This window comes from Vigna unguiculata, chromosome 3, assembly GCF_037176805.1.
Source record: "Vigna unguiculata cultivar grain cowpea cultivar isolate G323 ecotype 2 chromosome 3, ASM3717680v1, whole genome shotgun sequence".
Lineage (NCBI taxonomy): Eukaryota > Viridiplantae > Streptophyta > Magnoliopsida > Fabales > Fabaceae > Vigna > Vigna unguiculata.
Genome location: NC_140794.1, coordinates 61,624,638 through 61,649,615, shown reverse-complemented (window position 1 = coordinate 61,649,615; position 24,978 = coordinate 61,624,638). Strand labels below are relative to the sequence as shown.

Below are 24,978 nucleotides of genomic sequence, written 5' to 3'. Positions count from 1 at the left end.
GCTCCACATGCCTTCAACCACAAACTAAACACCTGATAATGCTAAAAACTTCGTGAAAAGATCTTAGCATAACCTAGGTCTGCTACTTCTTAGACATGTTCACATGACTTGAAATTAGTAAGTTCAAAATACACGACACTGTTATCAGTATCCACTTTTCTAAGGTTTTTGAATAAAATGAAAAGCAGGAGCCACAAGGAGATGGTGAAGAGATTCAAAGTGTGAGTGTACGAGGAAGGAGAACAACCAGCTTAGCCTTTTGATTTGATATAAGTTATAAGATTTATGTGCATTAAACACGTCTGCTGAGGGCAAAGTTTATAATTTGAAAAGTCCAAAAAGAAACGTAAGAACTCGACTTTACACGTCTTCAGCGGAACATCTTTGTATTGTAGGTGGGTCATAGCTGATGGCAGCATTTATGGGTTACATTGTTTGCTAGCTATAAAGTTAAAAGTTAGATCAGAGCACCTCTCATAGAATCTATTTAAGAAGAAGTAATTGAGCCAGAGTGAGTTACTTAGTTAAAATTGTTACTTGTGTAGAAGAAAAGAATTACTACTTTTCAAGCATTTTTTTCTATAACCCCTATTCGTTTGAAGTGAAAGAAGTGGCTTTTCTTTGGATGGATGCTGTAATAGAGACTCTATAGAAAAGTTACTAACAAATTTGTCATTAGTGAAAAAGAAGTAATGGGTTGCTCTGACATAAGAACGAGTCGTTTATTTGGTATGGGGTGTTAAATCATCGATTATTAATGATTAAACTTATGAATGGTTGGTGAGAGAGAGGTTTTCGGGTGCAGATTTCCAAAGCTCTGAAAGAATTGATGAAAGTTTTCAAATCACCACTGTCTTCTTTAGTCTTTCTAGTGTTTTTCCTTAATTTTTTCCTAATTTGTTTCACTCCCTCCCATGATTATCAAGTGATTCATATCCACTCAGATTCTCCTTTCAATCTTTCTAGTATCAGAGGCAAAACTTCTCCCCAAGAACTTTTATCCACCGCCAATGAAACCCACAACAATACAGATCTTACACGGATCAAGGTATTCAACCTTCACGATCTTTTGAAACGTTGTTCTAACTGTTCTTAGAGTGATACCCTTTGTCTTTAATTTTCAGTTTGGCCATGGCATGAAGAAGAATGTGACAAATTTGGAGAGGATCGAAGAAGGTTTAGCTCGTTCGCGAGCATTTATCCAGAAAGCAATTCGGTACAAGAACCACACTTCCTTCCTCAAAGAGAGTTTTGTCTCAAAATCCTCCATTTACCGAAATCCACACGCTTTCCACCAGTTAAGCATGACCCATTCTGAATCTGTCTTTTTTAGGTTTGATTTCGCAAAAGTACTTTTGTTTTCAGAAGTAACTGTTCTACTATTTTTGTCACTGTAGTTAGTACTGTGCATAAATCTACTATCCTATCTTTCTTCAGTGTTTGTGCAACCCTCAAATTTGGTAAATTTGGTTTGAGGGTTTTATTTTATCAAATCATAAAATAATGCAAGAATGTAATTCTTGAAGAAATTAGTTACTGTTTCAAGATAAAGATCAAAAAATGGTACTATTTGGGCTTAACCTTATCTATGACATGAAAAGAACAGGAGCCACGTGGAGATGATGAAGAGATTGAAGGTTTGGGTGTACGAGGAAGGAGAGCAGCCATTGGTGCATGATGGGCCTGTAAACAACAAATACTCGATTGAAGGCCAGTTCATCGATGAAATGGACATGGCTGACAAGAGCCCCTTCAAGGCCCATAACCCAGAACAGGCCCATCTCTTCTTACTTCCCTTCAGCGTATCCAAGGTCATTCGCTACGTTTACAAGCCCAGAAGGTCCAGATCCGATTACGATCCTCCACGCTTACAACGCTTGGTGGAGGATTACATCAACGTTGTTGCAAATAAATATCCTTATTGGAACAGAAGCAAAGGCGCCGACCATTTTCTTGTTTCATGCCATGATTGGGTGGGTACATACCCTGCTTTTTCTTTCAATTAGAATCCTAGTTTTACGTTAACATCTTACGTTGATGTTTTATCGAAACCATAGGAGGTAAAATAAAACTCTAATTTTGATTAAAAATATAGTACCCAATTGGATTTTGATGATGATTCAGGGTCCAAAAGTGTCATATGCGAATCCTGAACTCTTCAAATACTTCATCAGAGTACTGTGCAATGCCAACACTTCGGAAGGGTTTGAACCCAACAGAGATGTCTCCATTCCGGAAGTGTATTTACCTGTTGGAAAGCTTGGTCCACCTAATATGGGGCAGCATCTGAGTAATCGTCCAATATTAGCTTTTTTTGCTGGTGGCGCCCATGGTAAGATTCGAAAAACACTGCTAAAGCGATGGAAGAACAGGGATAGAGAAGTTGAGGTTCACGAATACCTTGGAAAGGGTGAAGATTACACAAAGTTGATGGGTCTGAGCAAGTTTTGTCTTTGCCCCAGTGGGCATGAAGTGGCGAGTCCTAGGGTGGTGGAAGCGATCTATGCAGGGTGTGTCCCTGTAATAATCTGTGACAATTACTCTTTGCCTTTCAGTGATGTGCTTGATTGGAGTGAGTTCTCGTTAGAAATTGCAGTTGAGAGAATAGCAGAGATTAAGGTTATTTTGCAGAATGTTTCGAGAGATAAGTATAGAAAGTTGTATTACAATGTGAGGAGCGTTGGAAGGCATTTTGTGATAAACAGGCCTGCCAAACCCTTTGATTTGATACATATGATACTCCACTCTCTTTGGCTCAGAAGGCTAAATTTCCAACTAACACCTTCCTAATAAGACCAGATTCGCTTCTATTTCATTCATATTTGTATGTACTTTTGTTTATATGTTACTGGATAATTTTATTTGTACATGACTTAAAGCCTCACATTTAAGTTAGTAACATAAGCATCTTTCAAGTATGTTTCAAAGGGTCAAAAGTATACATAAGCATCTTTCGATTATGATTGAATGGGACAAAAGAAGTTTTGTTTGTGCCGAAGTGGGCACGAGTGGCCACCAAGTTGCAATGTCCTAGAGTGGTGTAAGCAATTGCCCCTCATAATTTGTGGTAATAATTTTATGCCATTCATTTAGTCATGGGCTCCATTGGAGTCCATTCTCAGTGGAGAAAATACCCAAAATTAAAGTTATAATACGAAGTATTTCCATTTTTCATATATGTTTGCTACATGTGTGAATTTTGACAGTGTTACTTAAACTTCAAAAACAAATTTATATAATCATTTTAATTCAATTATATAAATATATATAATATCTATTATTCTTTAAGTTTAAATATCAAAATTTAAAATATATAAATTTAAATGAAAAATTTTCATTCAAATTTAAGGACTAAAATATAATTAACTAATTTTTATATTATGCGTAATTATTTTTAATTGCGATAAATTCATAATATGAAAAAATATATATGGTCTTCTATGGTATATAAAGAAGGTTGAGTGCATTCCATATTAAAAATAGTTTAAACGTATGATTTTTTTTATACAGTTAAAAATATTTAACCATATTCTTGTTCATCAGATGAGTATTTTAAAGTTCATATAAAATAAATAAAAAGTTTGTCATGTATTCTACTAGATCGTATTGTATCTATAAATTTATATAGGAAATATATAAAGTAAAAGAAAATTATGAATAATATTGAGAACTTTTCATTCACTTCCTAAAGGATTATAAATAAACTGCAGTTATGTTCTTATTCAATTGAAGAGTATCATGATCCATCGGTGCAAGATCAGGGTAATAACTCTGGCTGTGCGGACGGTGTTATCGCCACAATGTTGAAGTGTGTCCATTAAATGACTCACAAATAACATATTAAACGTCTAAAATTACAAATACCTTCTTTAGAAAATATTTATAATATATTTAGATTTATTTTGTAATGTAAGTATTTATGGTTGTAACGAATTGTTTTACAAAGTTAAAAAAATGTTTTCAATATTTTATAAAATAAAATATACGATTAAATATCTTTTTGGTTTCTTAACTTTTAAATAGACATTGGAATTTGTCTCTCTTTAAAATTTTGGTCTAATTTAATCTTCAAAATTTAGAAATGCATGGATTTTATATTTTTACTCAAATTTTATTAAGTTTATTTGACATTTTAAACACGTTTTATGATAATATTTTAGCTAATATTAAAGCAAAAATATATCAAACAGAATAAACAATTCAAATGTTATCATGAAATATATTTGAAATGTCAAATAAATTTATAACAAAATTTAGCTAAAAAGATTAAATTCATGTATTTATAAAGTGGAGGACTAAATTGACTAAAATTTTTAAAAATGGACTAATTCCAATTTTCAGTAAAATTTAAGAGACCAAAATATTATTTAACCCTAAAATAGATTAGAAAAAACCCGCATTTAAATTAGATCGGATTAATTTTGATTTGGTTCATTTAAGATTTGTTTAAGTGGACGGGATAGATTAAAGGATATTTTGTTTTTGAAATAAATAATTAAATTTTAAAATTATTAAAATCAATATTTTTTAAAATATATAATTTATATATCAAACTACTTGATTAATTAAAAACAAAGTCAAGTTTCATTAATTTAATGTAAATTTTAAAAGTTTATACTTTTGGTTTTAATGTAAATGAATGAAAATAGTCTATTGGTCTGAGTTCAGATTCAACTAAACCTAATAATTTACACTCTATTTTTACTTTCTAATTTATCAGAATTCTTATTTTTAATATAATCGATCATTGTGGTCTTAATATGTTGACCAATTTTATTAACAAGAATCTTGAGAAGTTATTAAGAAATTAGAAACTAAAGAAAGCTACTAACATCTACAATAAAGTATTTAAAGAACATTTATTTGTATTTTAATTTTTTTAATAATTAGAAGTAGATGATATGTTTTTATTTAAAATTTGATATTTTCTTTAGTGTGATGTCACTTTCAGCATGGTCATGATAACGTTGTTCATTGTCAGTGTTATCATAAAAGCCAATAGCCAAAGTCACTCTCTTCCTCTTGATCAGGCGATGGAACATGCAACTTTTCAAATCTGAGAAATAACAGAGTGAGAGCAAAATCATTACAGACTGTACTATTCTTCAGAACTGGAACTTATTAAATTTCATCAACTACTCATATATTATTATTTTTATTTACAATACTAGCTCGCACAGTGAATAGATTAATGTGGAAATAATTTATGTAAAGATTCTTTATATTTGACTTTTATTATATATACACAAGTCATTAGACTGGTGATGCAATAAATATGATTAATTTTATACAGGAGGAAAAGAATCAAAATGTGAAGAAATATTATATTTATTAAATAATGTTTTTTCGTAGTTTCTGATGCTGTTTTCATGAGAGGGACCTGTCTTATCTGTGATTTCTGAAGTTGGACCATCTTTACCGCAACATGTTCGTTGCAACCTGCAATTCCAATCATGTTCAAACTTTGATATCAAAGTTGACAAAATCACTCTGAGATGGTGCAGCCAAAGCTGGCTCAATTTAAACTACTGGTGGTGCTTGCTTTAATTTATTAATTATATGAGAGATACTATTAATTAATATATTATGATTCTTTTGACTTTTATTTTTTATTTTTTTATGTATTTTAATATGAATTATTAATTTTAAAAAAATAATAATAATATATTAATTAATAGTTTACACTAAGTGAAAGTGAAAATATGAATAAAAAATGGGAGTTGTAATATTATTATCTATTAAATAAACCTTTACTTCTAGAGATAAAAAATGGTGTCCCCTTATTAGTGTACTTCTGTGCCCTCATTTCTGGTTCCCACGCATTTGATTCATATTCGTTTGCACAAATTGACTAACCTTTAAACGTTTAGCATATAAAGGTAGCATCCCCACCCACGCTTTATTGTACTGAGGAAGTTTCTAGGAGTATAAATAACATAGCCCACCATGTCCAATTAACTTTTTAATTTATGAAAATGAAAAACTTTTATTTAGATTACATGTACGCTGGCTATAAGATAAAATAAAATTATTCATAAATATTTTATGAATATTAAAATTTAAAAACCAGTTTTTAATATTTTTATAAACCATTAAAGTTTGGCACGAGGAAAACATGAAGTTTAACTGTTCTGAAAGAGGCACCTCCACATGGTTTGAAGGTTTGAGGTGAGTATTTAACCGATCCGATGGGTGCCCCATTTATTCATGATCCATCGCACGGACAACCTATGTAGACACGTACTTTCACCGTAGGTTGTGCTGCCAAACCGCGACGACAAAAACATATATAAATTCAGTTTACTTGAGTTAAGATGTGTTTGGCAAGCTGAATAAAACAGCTTTGGATTCTTGAGAAAAGTCACCGACCTTACCTTACTATAGAGTAAAATTATCTTTCACATGCAGAATACAAACTTAAAACTAATAAAATCGCGTTTGTGACCGTTTTCTATTTATTGCATCAATTTTACTTTTATGCTTATAATAAATGAACAGTATTTGATATAAATAAGTAGTGTGTGTGTGCATGATAAGGTAAAAGGGTGTGTGAAGTTGCAAAGGCAATGGAAGGGTTGAGATGCCCCATTTCTGTATTCTTATTCCCCATCTTTTGCTTTGTTATCTTCTTCTTCTTCTTTCCCTTCAACCAACAAAATCTTGTCACCCACTTTCTCTTTTCTCCTTCTTTGCTTCCTTCCACTGTCAAACATCTACAAAACCACACATATATTATTTCTCCTTCTCCTTCTCCTTCACCCTCTCCCTCACCTTCGTCACTTTATCTTCTTTCCAACTTCACACCTGCAAATGAAACCAACAACAACATCACTGTGTTAAGCAGCTCTACTAAGGTAAGCAACCTTAAACTATAGAACATTTTTTTTTTCTTTTGTTTGATCATGTTCTTTTATGTTCTACCTTTTATTAATTTTGTGTTTCGTTTGTGATAGAAATTTGCTGGTTTGGAGAAGATAGAAGAAGGTTTGGCACGAGCTCGAGCCGCAATTCAGGAATCTATCCGCTCAAGGAACTATACTTCGGACAACAGACAAACTTTTGTTCCTAAAGGATCCATTTACTGGAATCCACACGCTTTTTATCAGTTAAGCTCTGAATTCTCAAGCTCATAACCAGTTTATTACAAACTTCCTTCTTAAGAAAATTATGTGTTATTCAATAAAATTTATATGAGTTTGTTCTTTTTATTATATGAATTTTACTTGTGATTGGTAATCAATTTTATAATCAAGAAGTATAATGAAAAAGAGATGATTTTTGTTATATCTTTCTTTGTTGTTATCTGGGTAGTGCACAGAGATTTTGTGGCTTTTATGTTCACATATATATTGCTTGAAGTTGACAATTTTTTTTTTTTTGTCTATATTTGTTCTTCGAATTAATTATTGTTGAATTGTTTATGCTTGTCAATTCCTTTAACCACTTATTTTTAGTATGTTGACTTAATGTTAAGAAGAAGAATATGCTACCAATGACAATAATTTTCATAATAATACATGAGTATCCCAAACATTAAAATGTAATTTATAATGCTTTTATATAAACATCATAGTTTCGATAATTAACAATCATTTCTATACTTTTAATTCCTGAAAAGGAAATTGACATCAAACTGATGCTTATTTGAACTTTGAAACTTTTGAAGATTATATATAAATTTTAATGGTTAGATTCAAAATATAGGAAACTCCATATAATTCCGTACAAGAAATATGTTTTAGCTCTGGATAAAAATAATAATTTATTTAAACAAATATAAGTTAAAAATAATCATCTTTAAATCCTTTCATATGTTACCAAATTTAGATTGTATATTATTGTTTTCATATGTTCATATATTGTTGAAATTTTCAAAAAATATACAAAAATAATGTCACTTTTTCTTATAAAACTAATTACAATCTATATTTTCTTTCATAATTAAGGTGTAGTATAGTTTTCATTATAGACCTAGAAGGAGTTATTAATTGTATAGAATATTCTATTCTATATTCTATCTGCAATTTTATATATTAAAAGCCATGCATTAATAACACACCATGTGGATCTACGCTTAGATTTACGGAAAATCTCGAATGAAAAAGGTTTTGAAGTGTGTTCGAAGACGAAACCGCACGCAGTTGCAGTGGGTTTCCCCAGAAAATAATTTCTAAAACGCAGCGTGATTGATGCAGGAGCCACATGGAGATGGTGAAGAGATTCAAGGTGTGGGTGTACGAGGAAGGAGAGCAGCCATTAGTGCACGATGGACCAGTAAATGATATATACGCCATTGAAGGGCAATTTATGGATGAAATAGACAATTATGATAAATGGAGCCATTTCAGGACAACAAATCCTGAGGAAGCTCACGTTTTTTACCTTCCTTTCAGCATCGCTAACATTGTTCACTATGTCTACAAGCCTATCAGGAAGCATTCAGATTACGAACCTATTCGCTTGCAGCGGTTGGTGGAAGATTATATCAGTGTTGTTGCAGATAAGTATCCTTATTGGAATAGAAGTGAAGGTGCCGATCATTTTTTACTGTCATGTCATGATTGGGTAAGATCTTATATTTGTTTATAAAAAATCAGAATCATTATGTATATAGTAACACAAGTATATAATTATTTGTGTTTGATGATTTAGGGTCCGAAAGTGTCATTCGGGAACCCTAAATTGTTCAAGAGTTTCATAAGGGTACTTTGCAATGCCAACACCTCAGAAGGATTCATACCTAACAAAGATGTGTCTATCCCGGAAGTGAATTTGCCAAAAGGAAAGCTTGGTCCACCGAATCTAGGGCAACGCCCAAACGATCGAAACATTTTAGCTTTTTTTGCTGGAAGAGAACATGGTGAGATTCGAAAAATCTTGCTGAATTATTGGAAGGGAAAAGATAGTGAAGTCCAAGTTTATGAATCTCTTCCAAAGGGCATAAACTACACCAAATTAATGGGAGAAAGCAAGTTTTGCTTGTGTCCCAGTGGTTATGAAGTGGCAAGTCCTAGAGTGGTGGAAGCACTTAATGCAGGGTGTGTGCCTGTGTTAATTAGTAGTAATTACTCTCCACCCTTTTCTGATGTGTTGAATTGGAGTCAGTTTTCAGTGGAGATTCCTGTGGAGAAAATACCAGAAATCAAAACTATTCTGCAAAGAGTTTCGAGGAATAGGTATTTGAAATTGCATATGAATGTGATGAGAGTTCGAAGGCATTTTATGATTAATCGACCAGCAAAGCCATTCGATTTGATGCATATGATACTTCATTCAATCTGGCTTAGAAGATTGAATCTTAGATTAATTGCTTCGGCAAGCTCCTAAATTTGTCTGTCATATAGTATACACCACCGAATGTACTTACAAATATATTTGAAGATTTTAATTTATTTGTCTTTTAAAATTTCTTCATCTATTGCATAATGGATAGATAAATCATGGTGTAGAAAAGAATAATTTAATCAGAATAACATTACATATTTATTATCTTTGTAAATTTCAACAATGGTTATTTTAGGAAAAGATTATGATTGTACTTAGTTAGGTATGGATTTCGTATTTTCATTGCTACTCAAACATTATTAAAATTTTGAATTTTCAAATCAGTTTAATATTTTATTTAATGATGATTAGAACCGTCACTTTTTTTTTTCTCATCTCTTAATTACTTATCACAGAATTTAGCATCATAAAATTATTATAAATTATAACGGTTGGAACAACCATCAATAAAATTGTTAAAATCAATTTTAACTATTTCTAAATTAATTTTAAAAAATATTAAATTAAATACATAGCGGCAGTTCTAATTATCGCTGATAAGTTTAAGAATTTGAAAATATCGGTAACGTTGTCACCAATAAATTTAAGAATTTAAAAAAAAAATAGTAATATAAATATAGTTATGTATACTCAGAAAGTAATAATAATAATAATTCTTCATTTCAAATCCAATATAAATCACAATATTTGCTTAAAGTATCAGTTTAATTTTGTAAATTTAGTTTAAAAAAATGGTTCTTCCATATACTTTTTTCAAATTTATTGAATCAAATACAAATTTCACTCGGGAGTTTTTTTTTTTCATTTATAAACAAACTCCTCCTTGCACTTGTACTTCATCATCAAAGAACAACATATGAGGAATACAGATGAAGTTTTCACTCTACTTCAAAGATTTGTCTAATATTTGTCTAATAACATTAGTTTTTCTTGATTGTGTGTTTTTCTATCTAAAAAAACAGGACATTAAAATTTCTATCTCTCCTTACAAGTGATTGATACCTTAAATTAATAATTCTGATTTTATTTTCAAAATAGCTTAAATTTCTAGAATGAAATACCTAATCAAACATAAAATTTAAGGACTACTTGAAGAAGAAGGAAATATATAACAGATATTTTATATATAATATGTTGGAATGTGATCATCATGCGTACGAAAACTACCAATATCTCAAGCTGGGGTTCAAAAAAATTGAAGTTAGAACTAGGATTTATAACTTAAAACTCAATAATCTACACAGAGAAAGAAACCAAAGAAGATAAATACTTATGAAAAAGGAGAAAAAAATGACTGCGAAAACAAGAGAAAATGACTTCAACTGAGAGTTAAGAATATGACATCCATTGAGATAAAAAAAAAATGAGCTCTTTTGTATTTGTGGTAATCACATGAACAATCAAAAGAGAAAGGAGCTTTCTAGTAGGAAAAAAAAAAAAAAAAAGATACAAAGAGAAAAAATACTTACAATTGTGAAAGTGAAATACTTGGCGAGAAGAATAGTTGTCGAGACAAGAGAAGACTTCAATCGGAAAGAGAGAATATAGCTTCTATTAAATAATGAGGTTTGTGTTGATGAAAAGAAAAGAGAGAGGAAGAGAAATCGATAAATAAAAATATGAAAGAGTTTATGTGACATGAAGAAAGAAAAAAAACATAAATTAAAACTCAAACTTTCATCAATTTTAAAATGACCATATAAGCAATTTAAATTTATTTTTTATTATGTTAATATCAGATTTTGAGATTGATTTAACCAATGAAAAATATAAAAATTTTTGTTTCCCAAACTTCGACACAAGTAACTATTTAATTTTAGTAACTTATATAATTTCATTTTATTAAACTAAAAACATAAACTAAAAGAAGATAAAATCAAAACAACTTAATTATAAGATAATACAGACGACAAGCCTGAATCGGGTGGGATATATATATTCGAATAGAGCGGTGTTTTGAAACACATCTTTATAATTTTTTTTAATAATTATAATAAGAAATTATGTTTTCAAATATGATTTTTAAAAAAAGATACATAGTTTAATTAATGTTTACATTAAAACATTTTTTTATTTGAAAACACAATTTTATTTTTTTATAGAGATAAATTGTGTTTGTACATATATTTTTATAATAATATAAATTACAAAACAAAAGTTGTAAATTCAAAAATCAATTTTTAATTTCAATTCAAAGTTCTAAATTAAAATATGATTTAGTAAACAAATTAAAAAGAGCCAACTTCATGTTTTAAAATACAAACATTAGTATTTACTCTCTTTTTTTTTATTTTAAAAACCTATCGATTCTCAAGAATTAAAAAAAAACAATTTCCGTAAGTAATAGCACTGAACATTATTAAAAAAGAAAATGAAAAAAAAAATTCTAAAGAAAATAAAATAAGTGCATTACACTCTAAAGTGTATTAATTTAAATAGATATTCTAAAATACACAATTTTACATATTATTTAACAATCCATTCCATTTTGTAGCGAAAAAAAAAACAAAAGAAAGACTGTTTTTACTTCTTGAATATTATTTATCAATTTTTATTCATATAGTTTCAAATTATCTACTCGAGAAAAAGTTCTATATTCACATTATCTTCTTTATTTTGTTATTTTTTGTTTATTTACTTCTAAAGTTTATTTATTTGTATTCTACAACTTAAAAGTAATAATATTATTTTTGTAATCAAATGATTGTTTGTATTTATTTTAAATATTATTACAAATTAAAATTTATTTATCGGAAAAACTAATTATTCTTGATTTATAGTAATAAATAACATCTACTTTAATTATGATTCTTCTTTGTTTAATTTTTCGATGGAAGATCTTAACACTTTTCGTTGTGATTCATTAATTTATCATGTGTGTCTTTTTTCTAGAGATGTCAAGATGGGTTATAATCCGTTAGCCAATTTCATCACATGTTTGAGTTGGGTTAGGTTGAAAAAAAATACAGTTTTTTCTATAGTAGGTTGAACTGAGTTTGACTCACTTAATCCACGGGTTAAACGGGTTTGAGTCGGGTTGACCCACTTAACCTACCAAGTGTTCAATAATATTTGAATAGGTTTAATATTCAATTGATCTGTTTGTCATATTATATACGTAAATACTTTAATCTTTAACATATTTATAATAATAGTTTGAGAATTAGATGAACAGTTTGATTTCACTATTATAAAAAATAAATTAAGTCAATTTATTGTCGTTGTAGTGCAACAAATATATAAAATAAATTGTAAAAAACAAATATTTGTTAGTAAACCAATTCATTAACCTACCAACCCGTGGTGGGTCGAACTAAGTTGCAAAATTTCTAACTAATTAGAAAAATGAGTTTGATTGAATTGGTCTCTTTTTTAACTCAACTAGTAATAAGTCAACTTCTGTCACTTTGACACCCCTATTTTCTTTCCATTGTTGACTATTTCTTTCAAATGAGTTATTTTTTCACTATGAACTTTTACACGATATTACGAAAAAAAAAATTATAATAAAAAATTTGATAATAATATATTTATAATATCGATTACGAAAATGTTTGAAGATTTTCTTCTCAAGTTTTTTTCAAACAAAGAAAAAAAATTAAATTAATTTGTAAATTAAAATGATATCAGATATTATTTTTAATTTCTATATAATTTAATTTTAAGTTATTTATGTACATACTAATTTTGTTTATCGATATATATATATATATATATATATATATATATATATATATATATATATATATATATATATATATATATATATATATATATATATATATATATATATAAATTATCGGAAAAAACATTTAAATTGTCACATTAATTTTTTCAATTTTTTTTCATATCACCATGCATGGACAAGTGATTATGTATCCTACATATTTATAGAAAATAAGAAACTTCTTCATAGTCGAGACTCCCAAACAAATAAATTTTACATATTTCAATTTATTTTCCATCTTTCTTCTACATTTCTACTCTGCCACTTTCAAATTTTCCAAGGCATTATAAATATAATTATGACGAATAGACTTCTAAATTATCATCCACCATCAAAATTGTCTTATCCAATGATGGTGTTAATATTTTCAGCAACACAAATATTTGAAAAACATTAATTAATACCTCTTCATTGTAGTCTTCGAAACATTAATAGCAAAGTCGCTATCGTTGTTCATAAGGCCAAAGTGGACGCAATCATAGAAGATGGACTGCTAGACAAATGGAGCACCACATTATTTGATAATGGAAAATACTTTTAGGTTAAGATATTCTTGCTTTGTCCTATATTGATTTTATTTATGAGTTTATTCTTTTTAATTTCATTCTGATAATTTTTTTATACTCTTTTGAACTCATATAATATAAATAAAAGTATATTGATTGAAATACTTTCACTATGTTAATGTTATTATTTTAAAAATAATTTGAGTGTAGATATGAATTATAACATCGCAAAAACGTAAATAATATATATTCACAATACAACTATATGCTTTTACATTAAAATATAATCATAACAAAATCAAATAAAACAACAAAATAAAATATTATTTTTATTAAAGATTTAAATACTCATTTGGTCCATATTTTTGTTGTTTTTATTTAATTTGATCCTCATTTTAATCTCAATTAAGTCTTAATTTTAGTCAGTTTGTTGTCAGTTTAGTTCTTTTTGCTAACGGTGTTTAAATAGTTAACATCAGTGAACAATGCATGTTACGTGTCAGCTCCGAGTTTTTATTTTTTTATTTTATTTTTATTATTTCAAATAAATTTTAAAAAAATATTTCACATGTCATGTAATCATTATGTCACGGGTCAATGTTAGTGCCATATGTCAATTTCAGATTGTGTTATTTCTTTTTGTTAAATTTAGTCTATATATTTGTTATTTTTGTTCAATTCGGTCCCTATTTTAGTTATTTTTTGTTCAATTTTGTTAATTATGCTAACGATGTTTAAATAGTTAATATCATTGAACAATTAATGTCACGTGTCAACTATGGGTTTTTTCTTTTTATTTTTTTTTAAATTAAAAAATATTCCACGTGTAATGTAATCATTGTGTCATGTGCAATGTCAGTGTCACGTGTCAGTTTGAGGTTGTGTTATTTCTATTTGTTCAATTTAGTCTCTATATTTATCATTTTTGTTCAATTCATTTCATATATTTGTTATTTTTGTTCAATTTAGATCAATTTTTTGTTAAATTGAAATAATTTTGTCTGAGACCAAATTTAATTTATTTATAAATACTATACTATTTTTTTTTCTATAATTGACATTTTTATTAGTTATTTTTAAGTTTAATTATAAATTATTAGATTTATTTATAAATTAAATAAAAATATCTAAAATATTCTTTGAATATAATTATTAAATGTTGTCTCCTAATAACTATATTCTAAAATACTAATATTTTTTAAATTAAGATTTAAATATAAAATATTTTAAATTTTAGTATCTAAACACAATAAAAATATCAATTGTTTTAGACTTAAATGTTAATTTTAGAAATGTTAATATATTTTTCCAAAACATTTAATAATTATATTATAGTATTTTAAATAATTGTATTTTATTTAACAATTGAATCTAAATATTATATTCAATTTATAATTAAATTTAGCAATTTATAATTAAACTTAGTAATTTATAATTATATTTCAAAAATAATTAATAAAATGTAAATTTTAATAAAAATATTAGTATAATATTTATAAAAAATTAAAGACAAAATTGTTTCATTTTAACTTAAATTAAGGCTAAATTAAATAAAAATAATGGATATAGAAACTAAATTGAACTAAAATAACGAATAAATAGATTAAATTGAATAATAAAAAATAACAAAATCACAAAATAACATGTGATTGTCATATGAACAATTTTAATTTTTTTATAAATTAAAAAAAAAAGCTGACACATAAAATATATTATTCAATAATATTAACTATTTAAACATTATTATAAAATGTCAAATTAACAAAAATTATAACTTATTTAATTACTAAACCACAACTGAATATCAAAAGAGTACCTCCTTGTAATTATTGACTGGTATAAATCATCGTAATAATGTTATTTTCGTAATTACATACATCAACATTCAAAATATATAAAATTATTAATCACACTCACTTTTTCAACATAATATTTTATCAATCACACACACTTTTTAATAATGTCTGACATATAGTATATCTCACATGTCTTTTATTGCACAATACATAAACATTTAAATGACTACTATCATTATAAAAGTTCAAAAAATTATGATGAAATTTAACCAACGAATTTATATTCGTTGATAAATTTAATTTATCGATGTATTCTGATAATTCAATTACCGAAAATATTATTTATATCAATAAAATTCATCGATAAATTTATAGTAATATAAATTTAAATTACTAATGAAAAAAATTATCGATAAATCCATCGATAAATATTTTATTTCTGAGTTAATTAAGTGATTTATACATTTAAATTTTACTGATAAAAATAATTTTAATCAGAAAAATGATTTACCCAAATTCTTTTTTTTTTATAGTAAAGGATATTTCTCACTCAATTTCTATTGATGAAAACTTTTATTCCAAATTTTATTTCATTTATAGTATAAGATTTTTGTCAATATTAATTATCAATATTTTATTACTCTTTTAATTTTTGTGTTATATAATTAATGCATTTAAATTTTATTTTTTAAAATAATTTTAATTATAGAAAAATATTTATTTCAAATTTTGTTTCTTTTATAGCATAAGATTTTTATTACTATTAATTATTAATTATCGATATTTTTTTGTGTTGATTAATTCATTCATTCATTTAAATATTTTTGATAAAAAAATTTAATTGTAGAAAAATATTTATTTCAATTTTTTCTTTTTATAGCATAAGATATCTTTCACCAATAATTATTAATACTTTATTACTCTTTTAATTTTTGTGTTAATTAATTCATTCATTTATTTAAATTTCATTGATAAAAAAATTAATTATAGGAAAATATTTATCTCAATTTTTTCTTTTTATAGCATAAGATTTTTCTCACCCATTATTGATATCTTATTACTCTTTTTATTTTTGTGTTAATTGATTAATTCATTTAATTTTGATGCGTAAAAATAGTTTTAATTGTAGAAAATATTTATTCGGAATTTAATTTCTTTTATAAGATAAGATTTTTATTACTATTAATTACTAACTATTGATTGATAGAGTAGAAACACATTATAAACCACGAAAAGATAATCTAAAAGTGATGTAATTTAATAAAAATAAAAAGAACAAAAAATAAGAAAATTTATATTAATTTTTTTTCTACACCTTTTTTAATCCTATATTTTCTCACTAATTTATTATATAACTGGACTGAAATGTGAGTTACTTTTGTACTTATTTATGATAATCTTTAATTATTTGTTAATTTTCAACTAACATAATTTCACTTTAACTATATTTCGTTATTTAATAGTTTTTATCTCTTTTTTATTAAGGGTCTTCAATTCAGGTAGATTTTACAATGAAGGATCTTAAAGGAAACAAATCATCAAAGAAAATGAATATTTGTCATTGTTGATCGAGAACTTGTAACTCTTGAACGTCAAAATGTCATTCTTAGTGAGAAAAACAATCTAATTTGTGGAACTACTTTATCTCAATACACGAAGGAGTAAATTTTCGAGTTATTAATAACGATCAACATTACTAATAACAACTTATTTAGACAATATTTCAACAATCCCATACAAGACGTATAATGGAACGTCGATACAATATCGTTGGAATAAATTGCTTAATTATATAAATGAAGAAGCTTTATTTTGATTGATCACAAATCATATCATATCTTCTCATATACTTATTCCTAATATCTTACATTATATTTTAAAATGATTAATTATGTCATCATGAAAAATTAACTTTGTTTCTTCACACATAACATTGTTATCACTACAATCAAAGTTTGATTCAGTATACATTGGGCTTATTGGCTTCACAATTTTATATAATTTAATCATCCCAATAGTCATTAATAATCATCCAGAAAAAGAAAAAAATAATAATAATAATAATAAAAACCATGACTTTTAAAACTACTATTAAGACAAATTAATAATACCCCATGTTAATAAATTATTTACCACAAAAATATTTAATATCTAAACATGTAATTTTTAGTGTGTTATCAAATATATTGTATTATTTATTTATTATAATAATTGTTTTCTTTTAAAATTTATTTCATTAAAAATTATTTTATAAAATAAGTATAACTCGTATTTATCATTTTATATTACTTCTAATATCAATAACAATTTGATCATCTTATTTTTTAATCCATTAAAACTTATTCTTTAATCAATCATATTAGTTAAATCATCACAAACTTTCAAGAACTTTATCTTCAAAATCATTTATTTTTACCTTTTAATATCTTAGAAAAAACAAAAGTTTATCCTCATATTGATTCACTTACTTTCTCTCATATTGATCTTAAAATTAAGAGAGCATTGTTGCACTTAATTGGAAGTCATGTTCTTCTTGATTTATAACCATTGCTTCATTTGTTTCACTTGCTTGCTCCCACATAACCTTAATTACTCCCTTTCTTGTTGTCTTATTTGTGCTTGTTTACCATTATTATTATTAAATAAGAATAATGATAAGATAATAACAAAAATTACAAAGTTACAAATAATAGTAATAAAAAAGAATAAAATATTAAAAACGACAATAAATATTTAATTATAAACTAAGAAAAAGATTATTTAATTCAAAAAACGAGCTTCGACTTTTTTTTTTTCTTTCATTTTGCACTCCTTCCTCTACCTCTTTATGGAATAAGAAAGCTTTCTATACCAAATTAATTATTTTGTCTTCAAATTATTATCACAGAATCTCAAAAAAGCATTATTTCTGTCGGCCGTACGTTCGGAACCGGAAAGACAAACAAAACTTTGCCCTACTCTTTTGTACTTTCATTCCACTCATAAAACAAGTTTTTATATATATATATATATATATATATATATATATATATATATATATATATATATTCATATTCGTAAACAAAATGAAAGTTAGCTTCGAATTTAAATAAAAGATGAAAAAGAAAATAATTTTCTTTAAAGTTAATGTTTCCTTTTGACTTTTTTATAGGAAATTTGACACATGTATTTACTCCAAAACTTTAAAAAATAATGGAATTTTAATTCAACGACATTCAATTTTATTTATAAGTATCAAACGTTCTAAAACAAATTTTAAATATTGTTTGATATATAAAAAATATTTAACACAAATTGAGTTGGTTACGATAATTATATTTATTTATTTTAAAAATTTGAAAGTCAAACTGCATTAAACTTTGAAATAAAAACGGACTGTAATTTTTTGTCAAAGAAATTAAAAACATATTTCACTCATTTTATAATTAAATAAAAATGAATCACAATTCAATTTTTTTTTAAATAATCGATTTTGATTGAGTAGTTGAAAATAAATAATAATATAGTAAAATTAAAAAAATTATCAAATTGAAAAATTTGTAAATAAAGCACGAGATTAATGTATACAATTATAATATAATTTTTTTTAAAATATTTGATATCGAATAAGCAACCCTTATTTTAATATTGAATATTTGATAATATTATGTTTCCTTTACTGTAATTTTTTATTATTTTGTAAAATTTAATTAATTAATATTGAAACAATAAGAAAACGAGTATGAGTATATATCCATTATCTGGTGGGAATGAAGATGAAACAAAAATTTTATACCCGTTGAATTTGGTATGGAGATAAGGATGAATTCTTTCAATAAAGATGAATATGGGATAGTGAAATTCGTCCTCACCCCATTCTATTCCGTCATGTTACCATCTCTAATCCTAACATGGCAAAAAAATAAATACGAACTATTTTTAGTATGAAAGAAACTTTTATCTTTGTTTTTCAAAAAATAATGTTGCATTCTTTGTGCAGCTATAACCGTCTTGATCTTAGTTAAATTCACGAGGTAGTAGTACATATAAATGAAAAAAAGAAAGATAATAAATTTATAAATATAAAAATTTCAAAATCTTACTTTTTTTAAGTAAAATTCAAAATTATCTGATTTTAAGCATTTTTTTTATAAATTTTAGAATTTAAAATATTTTTTTTACCAAAATAACATATTTTATCACAAAAAAAAGTTTAAATTATTTATAATTAAATAATTTTTTTTATTGAATTTTTTTATTCAAACACATTCCTTTTTCTCATAACTAAGTTGCCTTGAAGTAAACACTAAAACAAACTTATAATATTTTGTGTACATTAGACTTAATATTGTAATATTCTAATGTATTTATTTATACAAAATATGTTTTTCAGATAATAAAAGAAGAACATGGCATATTTTATCATTATTAGTTTTTATAGAAAAAGAAATATTTTTCCATCATAAAGATAAGAAATGAAATAAAAATCATATACAAATATGTATAATAAAAGATAAAAATGGGTACCCATTAGTGCCATTAAATTAAACAAAAGTAAAGTATCAAAATAAATATTAACTCTATTTTGAAATAATTTAAAGTAATTCAAAATTTGTTGTTTCAATGGTGTCACTAGTATAGAATCATTTTTTATATATGTTTTAAAAACCATGTAGTGCCTCAAATATAAAATCATGTTTTTAAATCAGTCCTAATCAATAATAAATAAATCATGGATTTTGTTTAGAATCAATAATGTAATACTTGGCGTTTTCCAATTATGAAAATCCTCGTACCTAAAGCTCAATCCATAGCACAAAATCCAGATTTAAGATTTTGTAGAGGTTGTGGTTTGAAGCGACTTGCCTTTACGTTATTTATTTTACGTGAAAATACAAATTAAAATATGTAAACTAAATCTTACTCTTACTTTTTTATTTAAATTACTAATATTCTATAATTTGTAATTTAGACAAATTTGTAATTCAGACAATCAAAACTAATATTCATGATTGTTAAAATTTATTTGTCTTGATTACAAAATATTTAAGTAATATTTTTGTGTTTGCTTTTGTAATTTTTATAGTAAAACCTTTATAATCTAGAGAACAACAAATATTAATAAATAACTAAGGGGTTTGTCCGAACATAAACATCAAGCAAAATGACTTAATTTAAAAAAAAAAATAGTAATTACACATAATGTATGTATGTTCAAAGAGAGGTAAGTAAACAAATTCGAATTATTTGCATGAATATGAACTGTAGAAAGTAAGTTGCGGAATGCTAAATTGTACTAAAATAACTTGCATAATTGTAAATAGTACAAAAATAAATGATAAAAAACGATAAAATAACTTCTATTGAATAACTGAACAAGTGCGATTAAGAGCAATTGTAAGGTGTTAGAGAATACTAATATAAATGAAAGATTCTTAACATAATTGAGAAATAAATGGAGAATTAGTGATAATTCAGTAGTTTGTCGTATATGTTACATAGGTATATAGTGTGTGTGAAATATGATCTTATTACTAATCCTAACTTATAAATGATGCATTTATTCTTGTATTACATTAACATTTTCAATTTACTATGTGTAACATGAAGTTTTGAAACTTGACACTTATCCAATATTTGATTATTTTTCTTTTCATGTAGCTTTTTGTCAAGTGTTTTTAAACCTTTTTGGTATGATACCCAAATACAGTATCTTTTTTTGATTTCTCATTTTGAGAAATCGATCAACCTATATTTTTGCATTCACATCAATTTTTTACTTTTTTTATCAATAACAATTATCTACTAATTTTCTTTTATTTCGTGTTACATTAATTTCTCGCATCTCTATTTCTTCAAGTATATTTAATTTTCTTTTATGGTTTTTACCATTATAGAAAAATAATAAAAATATATGTTTCTATTAAGTTTCACGTTATTTAAGAATTGGGATTAAGCAACCTTTTTTCTCTTAATCCATCAAGATATTTTTAAAGAAAAACCGTGGATCTTGAATTTGATAATTCAACCAAATAATATTAAGCTTTTAGATCAAATGTATTGCTCACGAATAAACTAATCCTTCTAATGAACACAAAAATCGTGGTAAAAACGTAAAAATACAAAACAAACAATGCTGGGTTATTCAATATTTATATATGATCAATGTAAAAAATACATTAATTTGATATTTATATAAATTTAATCTAAAAAATCTGATTTTTTTCTAGTCTAGAAAAGTAATTTACAACTAAATTGCGTTCAAGAAGAAGTAGATCTAGATAAGTAAAAACTAATAACTTTAAATTTCAAAAAACAAAACGCAGAAACACACCGAAACCGAATCATAGGTCAGCACAATTAATGTTGACAACTGTTTTATTCCTTTCCTTTTACTATCCACTCACATTTTTTTTCCCACAATCAACGTATTTCTACGAGTAAATAATACATATCCTAGTATTGTATGAAATCAGAAAAATCATACATTCACCTAAAGTATACCAAAAATAAAAAAGTATACATTCAGAAAATGTTTCATTAAACTTTGACCAACTTTTGTGAACCAAAACCACAAAAGTAAGTGTGTGTTGTCTGTAATATTGTAGGTCAACTTTTTTGTTCGACATCACTCTCCTCATGCTGTGTCTCTCCTCCCATCTCTTTTCAGTACCAAATAATGTTCATAGCGTAATCATTGATCGATCATATATATGCAAGAGTGAGATCGAAGAACAATTGAAGAAGTAACCATCCATCACCAAATCCAGAAAACTGACACCACAACCACCATGCCAACGTTCAATTCATGCCTCGTCTTCTCCCTAACGTTGTTCCTTATTCTTATCCTCCTCGCCTTCTTTGCACATCAGCGAAACGACGTAGCTCCGCTTCTACCCGCCATCAACGTTTTACCGTCCGAGGAGCATCTCAAGACTCTCGACGCCGCAAAGGAACAACATAGTACTCTTTCACTCACGCCTTCGCTAGATGTTAACGCTACCATTCTCAAAGCAACACCCCTTCTCGTTAAAGTGTGTTTTTCTTCCTTTTTTTTTTCGTGAATATTTAATTTAGGTGCCTTTTTTGTTATTACTGAGTTAATCGTGTTGAATATATGTAGAAGAAGAGGAATTTGAATAACAGTTTAATGAGAATCGAAGAAGATTTGGCTGAAGCAAGAGCAGCTATCCGTAGAGCGATACAAAGAAGAAACTTCACCTCAGAAAAAGAAGAGATTTTTGTTCCCAGAGGAAACATTTACAGAAACGCTTATGCTTTTCATCAGTAAGTAACTTTCACGGTTTAGTTTAAGTTTTCCATTTGCATAACTTCTGCTTTTTTTTTTCCGCTCTCATGCATGCCTTGCACACACACCTAATTCTTGAGGGATTTGTTACATGTATATATGTAGGTTTAAAATTAATTAGGACATTTGAAGATTAATTTTTTTTTTTTTTTGCGTTAAAGTTGAAGCTAAATGGAAGTTATATTATATATACACGAGATACGGGTTTTCTTTAATAATATTTTAAAAAAATGATGACAGATCTGTACTAAAACTTTACACAAGTTGTTCATCGGTTACTTATTGGTTGTCAATGTTTTTTAGGTTATCAAGAATAAATATGTTTTCCTAACAGTAAAAAATAGCGCATAAGATAAGCATTGTAACTGATAATCAACTTACCCACAACCAAAGTAGTCATAGGTTTAAATTGATATATTATATATGTATGTTAATTTAGTGATAGTTTTATATTGCCAAAAAAAAAAGTGATATATAACACGTTATTGTAAAATGTGTAAACCCTTGTCTTTTTATGAGCTCGTTTTGTCTTTCATGATATCCAACTAAGCATATGGTAACTTGTCAAAGAAAATATAATAATCCATACATGGTTTATTAACACTTAAGACACAGATTTTCCCGTCCGCTAATTAGATAATTTGATGAGAAAAATAAGAATGTAACCAAATATATTCATTTTTTTCTTCCTTTTTCTACACTGATGGAATCGTTTTATTGAGTAACAATCTACAATTGTAAAACAAGATACAGAGTTACCCTTTCTGAGCAAATATTGTACTCTAGAGAAAACAAAAATAAAGAATTTCAACTCATAAGAATATTGACTTAAAAAGATTCTCTGATTCAATTTCGTAACCCAAAACACACTTCATTCATGTTTCTCCTTTCGTAACCCGTTACGTGAATTTTAGTTCCGCAGTAAGTGACGGTGCCATGATTAATTTCCGTTATCGTTCCTTATTTTGGCCTGATAGAAACATTGGTGCAGAAGTCACATAGAGATGTTGAAGAGATTCAAAGTATGGACCTATAGAGAAGGTGAGACACCCTTGGTCCATGTAGGGCCCATGAGTTCGATTTACGGCATCGAGGGACACGTAATAGCTGAAATGGACAACATAACAGGCCCATTCGCGGCCCGCCATCCAGATGAGGCCCACGTGTTCATGCTACCCCTAAGTGTGGCCCAAATCGTGAGGTATTTATACAACCCTCTCACCACGTACTCTCGAGACGAACTGATGCGGGTCACCATTGATTACACCAACATCATAGCCACCAGGTACCCGTACTGGAACAGAAGCACCGGTGCAGATCATTTCTTAGCTTCTTGTCATGACTGGGTAACAATTTACACACAACATAAACAATTAGATTTTGTTTAAATTAATAATGATGTTAAATGGAAAATTTTACATGTGTTTTTGTTGGTTCCAGGCTCCAGATATTTCACGAGAGGAATCTGGGCAAGAGCTTTTCAAGAACTTGATAAGAGTGTTATGCAATGCCAACACCTCTGAAGGATTCAAGCCAGAGAAAGATGTGCCAATGCCTGAAATCAACTTACAAGGTTATAATTTGAGTTCACCGATTCCTGGTCATGATCCTAGTAATCGTTCTATACTTGCTTTCTTCGCTGGAGGGGCTCATGGTAGGATCAGGGAGATGCTACTTGAACATTGGAAAGACAAAGATGAAGAAGTTCAAGTGCATGAGTATCTTCCTGAAGGCGTGGATTATCATGGTTTAATGGGACAAAGCAGGTTTTGCCTGTGCCCTAGTGGATATGAAGTGGCGAGTCCTCGACTTGTGGAATCTATCAATGCAGGATGTGTTCCGGTAATTGTTTCAGATTACTATCAACTTCCGTTTAGTGATGTTCTTGATTGGAGGAAGTTTTCGTTGCATATTCCGTCCAAAAGGATAACTGAAATCAAAACAATACTGAAAAGTGTTCCTCGTACTAAGTACTTAAAATTGCAGAAGAGAGTGATGAAAGTTCAGAGACATTTTGTGCTGAATCGACCGGCTAAGTCATTTGATGTGCTTCATATGATTCTTCATTCTATATGGCTCAGACGACTCAACATCAGACTGCTCCATTGATATTTGAAACTTCACTTTGTACAGATTAATAAAGTGTGCATTGTGTAAACCATAGAGTAGATAGATCTGGAGTAAATTTAACATAGTTTTAAGAGCAAACTTCCCTTCTTATTTTATTAGTTTTGAAGTTATTGCCAAAGGGAAACAACATTTTATCATTTACTTTGGTTATTTTTGTCTTTTGTAATCCTTGAACTGTTGCGATTCTTATATCCTGATATTGCTTTGGGTTTCTTTTCTAGAAGTAAAACTCTTGTCCTGATGTTA

At 27.2% G+C, this 24,978-nt stretch overlaps 3 protein-coding genes across 6 annotated transcripts; all 3 read left to right on the top strand.

Annotated features, from left to right (window-relative positions):
• Positions 1-540: 540 nt before the first annotated feature.
• LOC114176367 (xylogalacturonan beta-1,3-xylosyltransferase-like) lies at positions 541-2,867 on the top strand. Of its 3 annotated transcripts, none has more exons than XM_028061398.2 (4): positions 541-1,048; positions 1,125-1,333; positions 1,607-1,973; positions 2,125-2,867. In XM_028061398.2, the coding sequence occupies exons 1-4, from the start codon at positions 830-832 to the stop codon at positions 2,788-2,790; spliced, it is 1,461 nt and encodes a 486-aa protein (XP_027917199.2). In that variant the 5' UTR covers positions 541-829; the 3' UTR covers positions 2,791-2,867. The 3 variants fall into 3 exon arrangements, with proteins under 3 accessions (XP_027917199.2, XP_027917200.2, XP_027917201.2); XM_028061399.2 differs by having other exon boundaries at positions 544-1,048; positions 1,125-1,297; XM_028061400.2 differs by lacking the exon at positions 541-1,048 and having other exon boundaries at positions 1,125-1,297; positions 1,602-1,973.
• Positions 2,868-6,279: 3,412 nt separating this feature from the next.
• LOC114177018 (putative glycosyltransferase At3g42180) lies at positions 6,280-9,406 on the top strand. The gene is made up of 4 exons (XM_028062239.2): positions 6,280-6,854; positions 6,954-7,105; positions 8,196-8,565; positions 8,653-9,406. The coding sequence occupies exons 1-4, from the start codon at positions 6,567-6,569 to the stop codon at positions 9,325-9,327; spliced, it is 1,485 nt and encodes a 494-aa protein (XP_027918040.2). The 5' UTR covers positions 6,280-6,566; the 3' UTR covers positions 9,328-9,406.
• A 12,483-nt stretch (positions 9,407-21,889) lies between these two features.
• On the top strand, positions 21,890-24,978 carry LOC114177412 (putative glycosyltransferase At5g20260). Of its 2 annotated transcripts, none has more exons than XM_028062739.2 (4): positions 21,890-22,327; positions 22,417-22,580; positions 23,597-23,948; positions 24,043-24,978. In XM_028062739.2, exons 1-4 carry the CDS (start codon positions 22,085-22,087, stop codon positions 24,709-24,711), a joined length of 1,428 nt encoding a protein of 475 aa, XP_027918540.2. In that variant the 5' UTR covers positions 21,890-22,084; the 3' UTR covers positions 24,712-24,978. The 2 variants fall into 2 exon arrangements, with proteins under 2 accessions (XP_027918540.2, XP_027918539.2); XM_028062738.2 differs by having other exon boundaries at positions 21,891-22,327; positions 23,594-23,948.

Excerpts from the sequence above, each read along its gene's own strand:
- LOC114176367 (XM_028061398.2), top strand. The coding sequence starts at position 830 with ATGAAAGTTTTCAAATCACCACTGTCTTCTTTAGTCTTTCTAGTGTTT. Across the intron at positions 1,334-1,606 it reads TCTGAATCTGTCTTTTTTAG|GAGCCACGTGGAGATGATGA; the intron begins GTTTGATTTCGC and ends TGAAAAGAACAG. Across the intron at positions 1,974-2,124 it reads TTGTTTCATGCCATGATTGG|GGTCCAAAAGTGTCATATGC; the intron begins GTGGGTACATAC and ends ATGATGATTCAG.
- LOC114177018 (XM_028062239.2), top strand. The coding sequence starts at position 6,567 with ATGGAAGGGTTGAGATGCCCCATTTCTGTATTCTTATTCCCCATCTTT. Across the intron at positions 6,855-6,953 it reads TGTTAAGCAGCTCTACTAAG|AAATTTGCTGGTTTGGAGAA; the intron begins GTAAGCAACCTT and ends CGTTTGTGATAG. Across the intron at positions 7,106-8,195 it reads AATCCACACGCTTTTTATCA|GAGCCACATGGAGATGGTGA; the intron begins GTTAAGCTCTGA and ends TGATTGATGCAG.
- LOC114177412 (XM_028062738.2), top strand. The coding sequence starts at position 22,085 with ATGCCAACGTTCAATTCATGCCTCGTCTTCTCCCTAACGTTGTTCCTT. Across the intron at positions 22,581-23,593 it reads AACGCTTATGCTTTTCATCA|AAGTCACATAGAGATGTTGA; the intron begins GTAAGTAACTTT and ends ACATTGGTGCAG. Across the intron at positions 23,949-24,042 it reads TAGCTTCTTGTCATGACTGG|GCTCCAGATATTTCACGAGA; the intron begins GTAACAATTTAC and ends TGTTGGTTCCAG.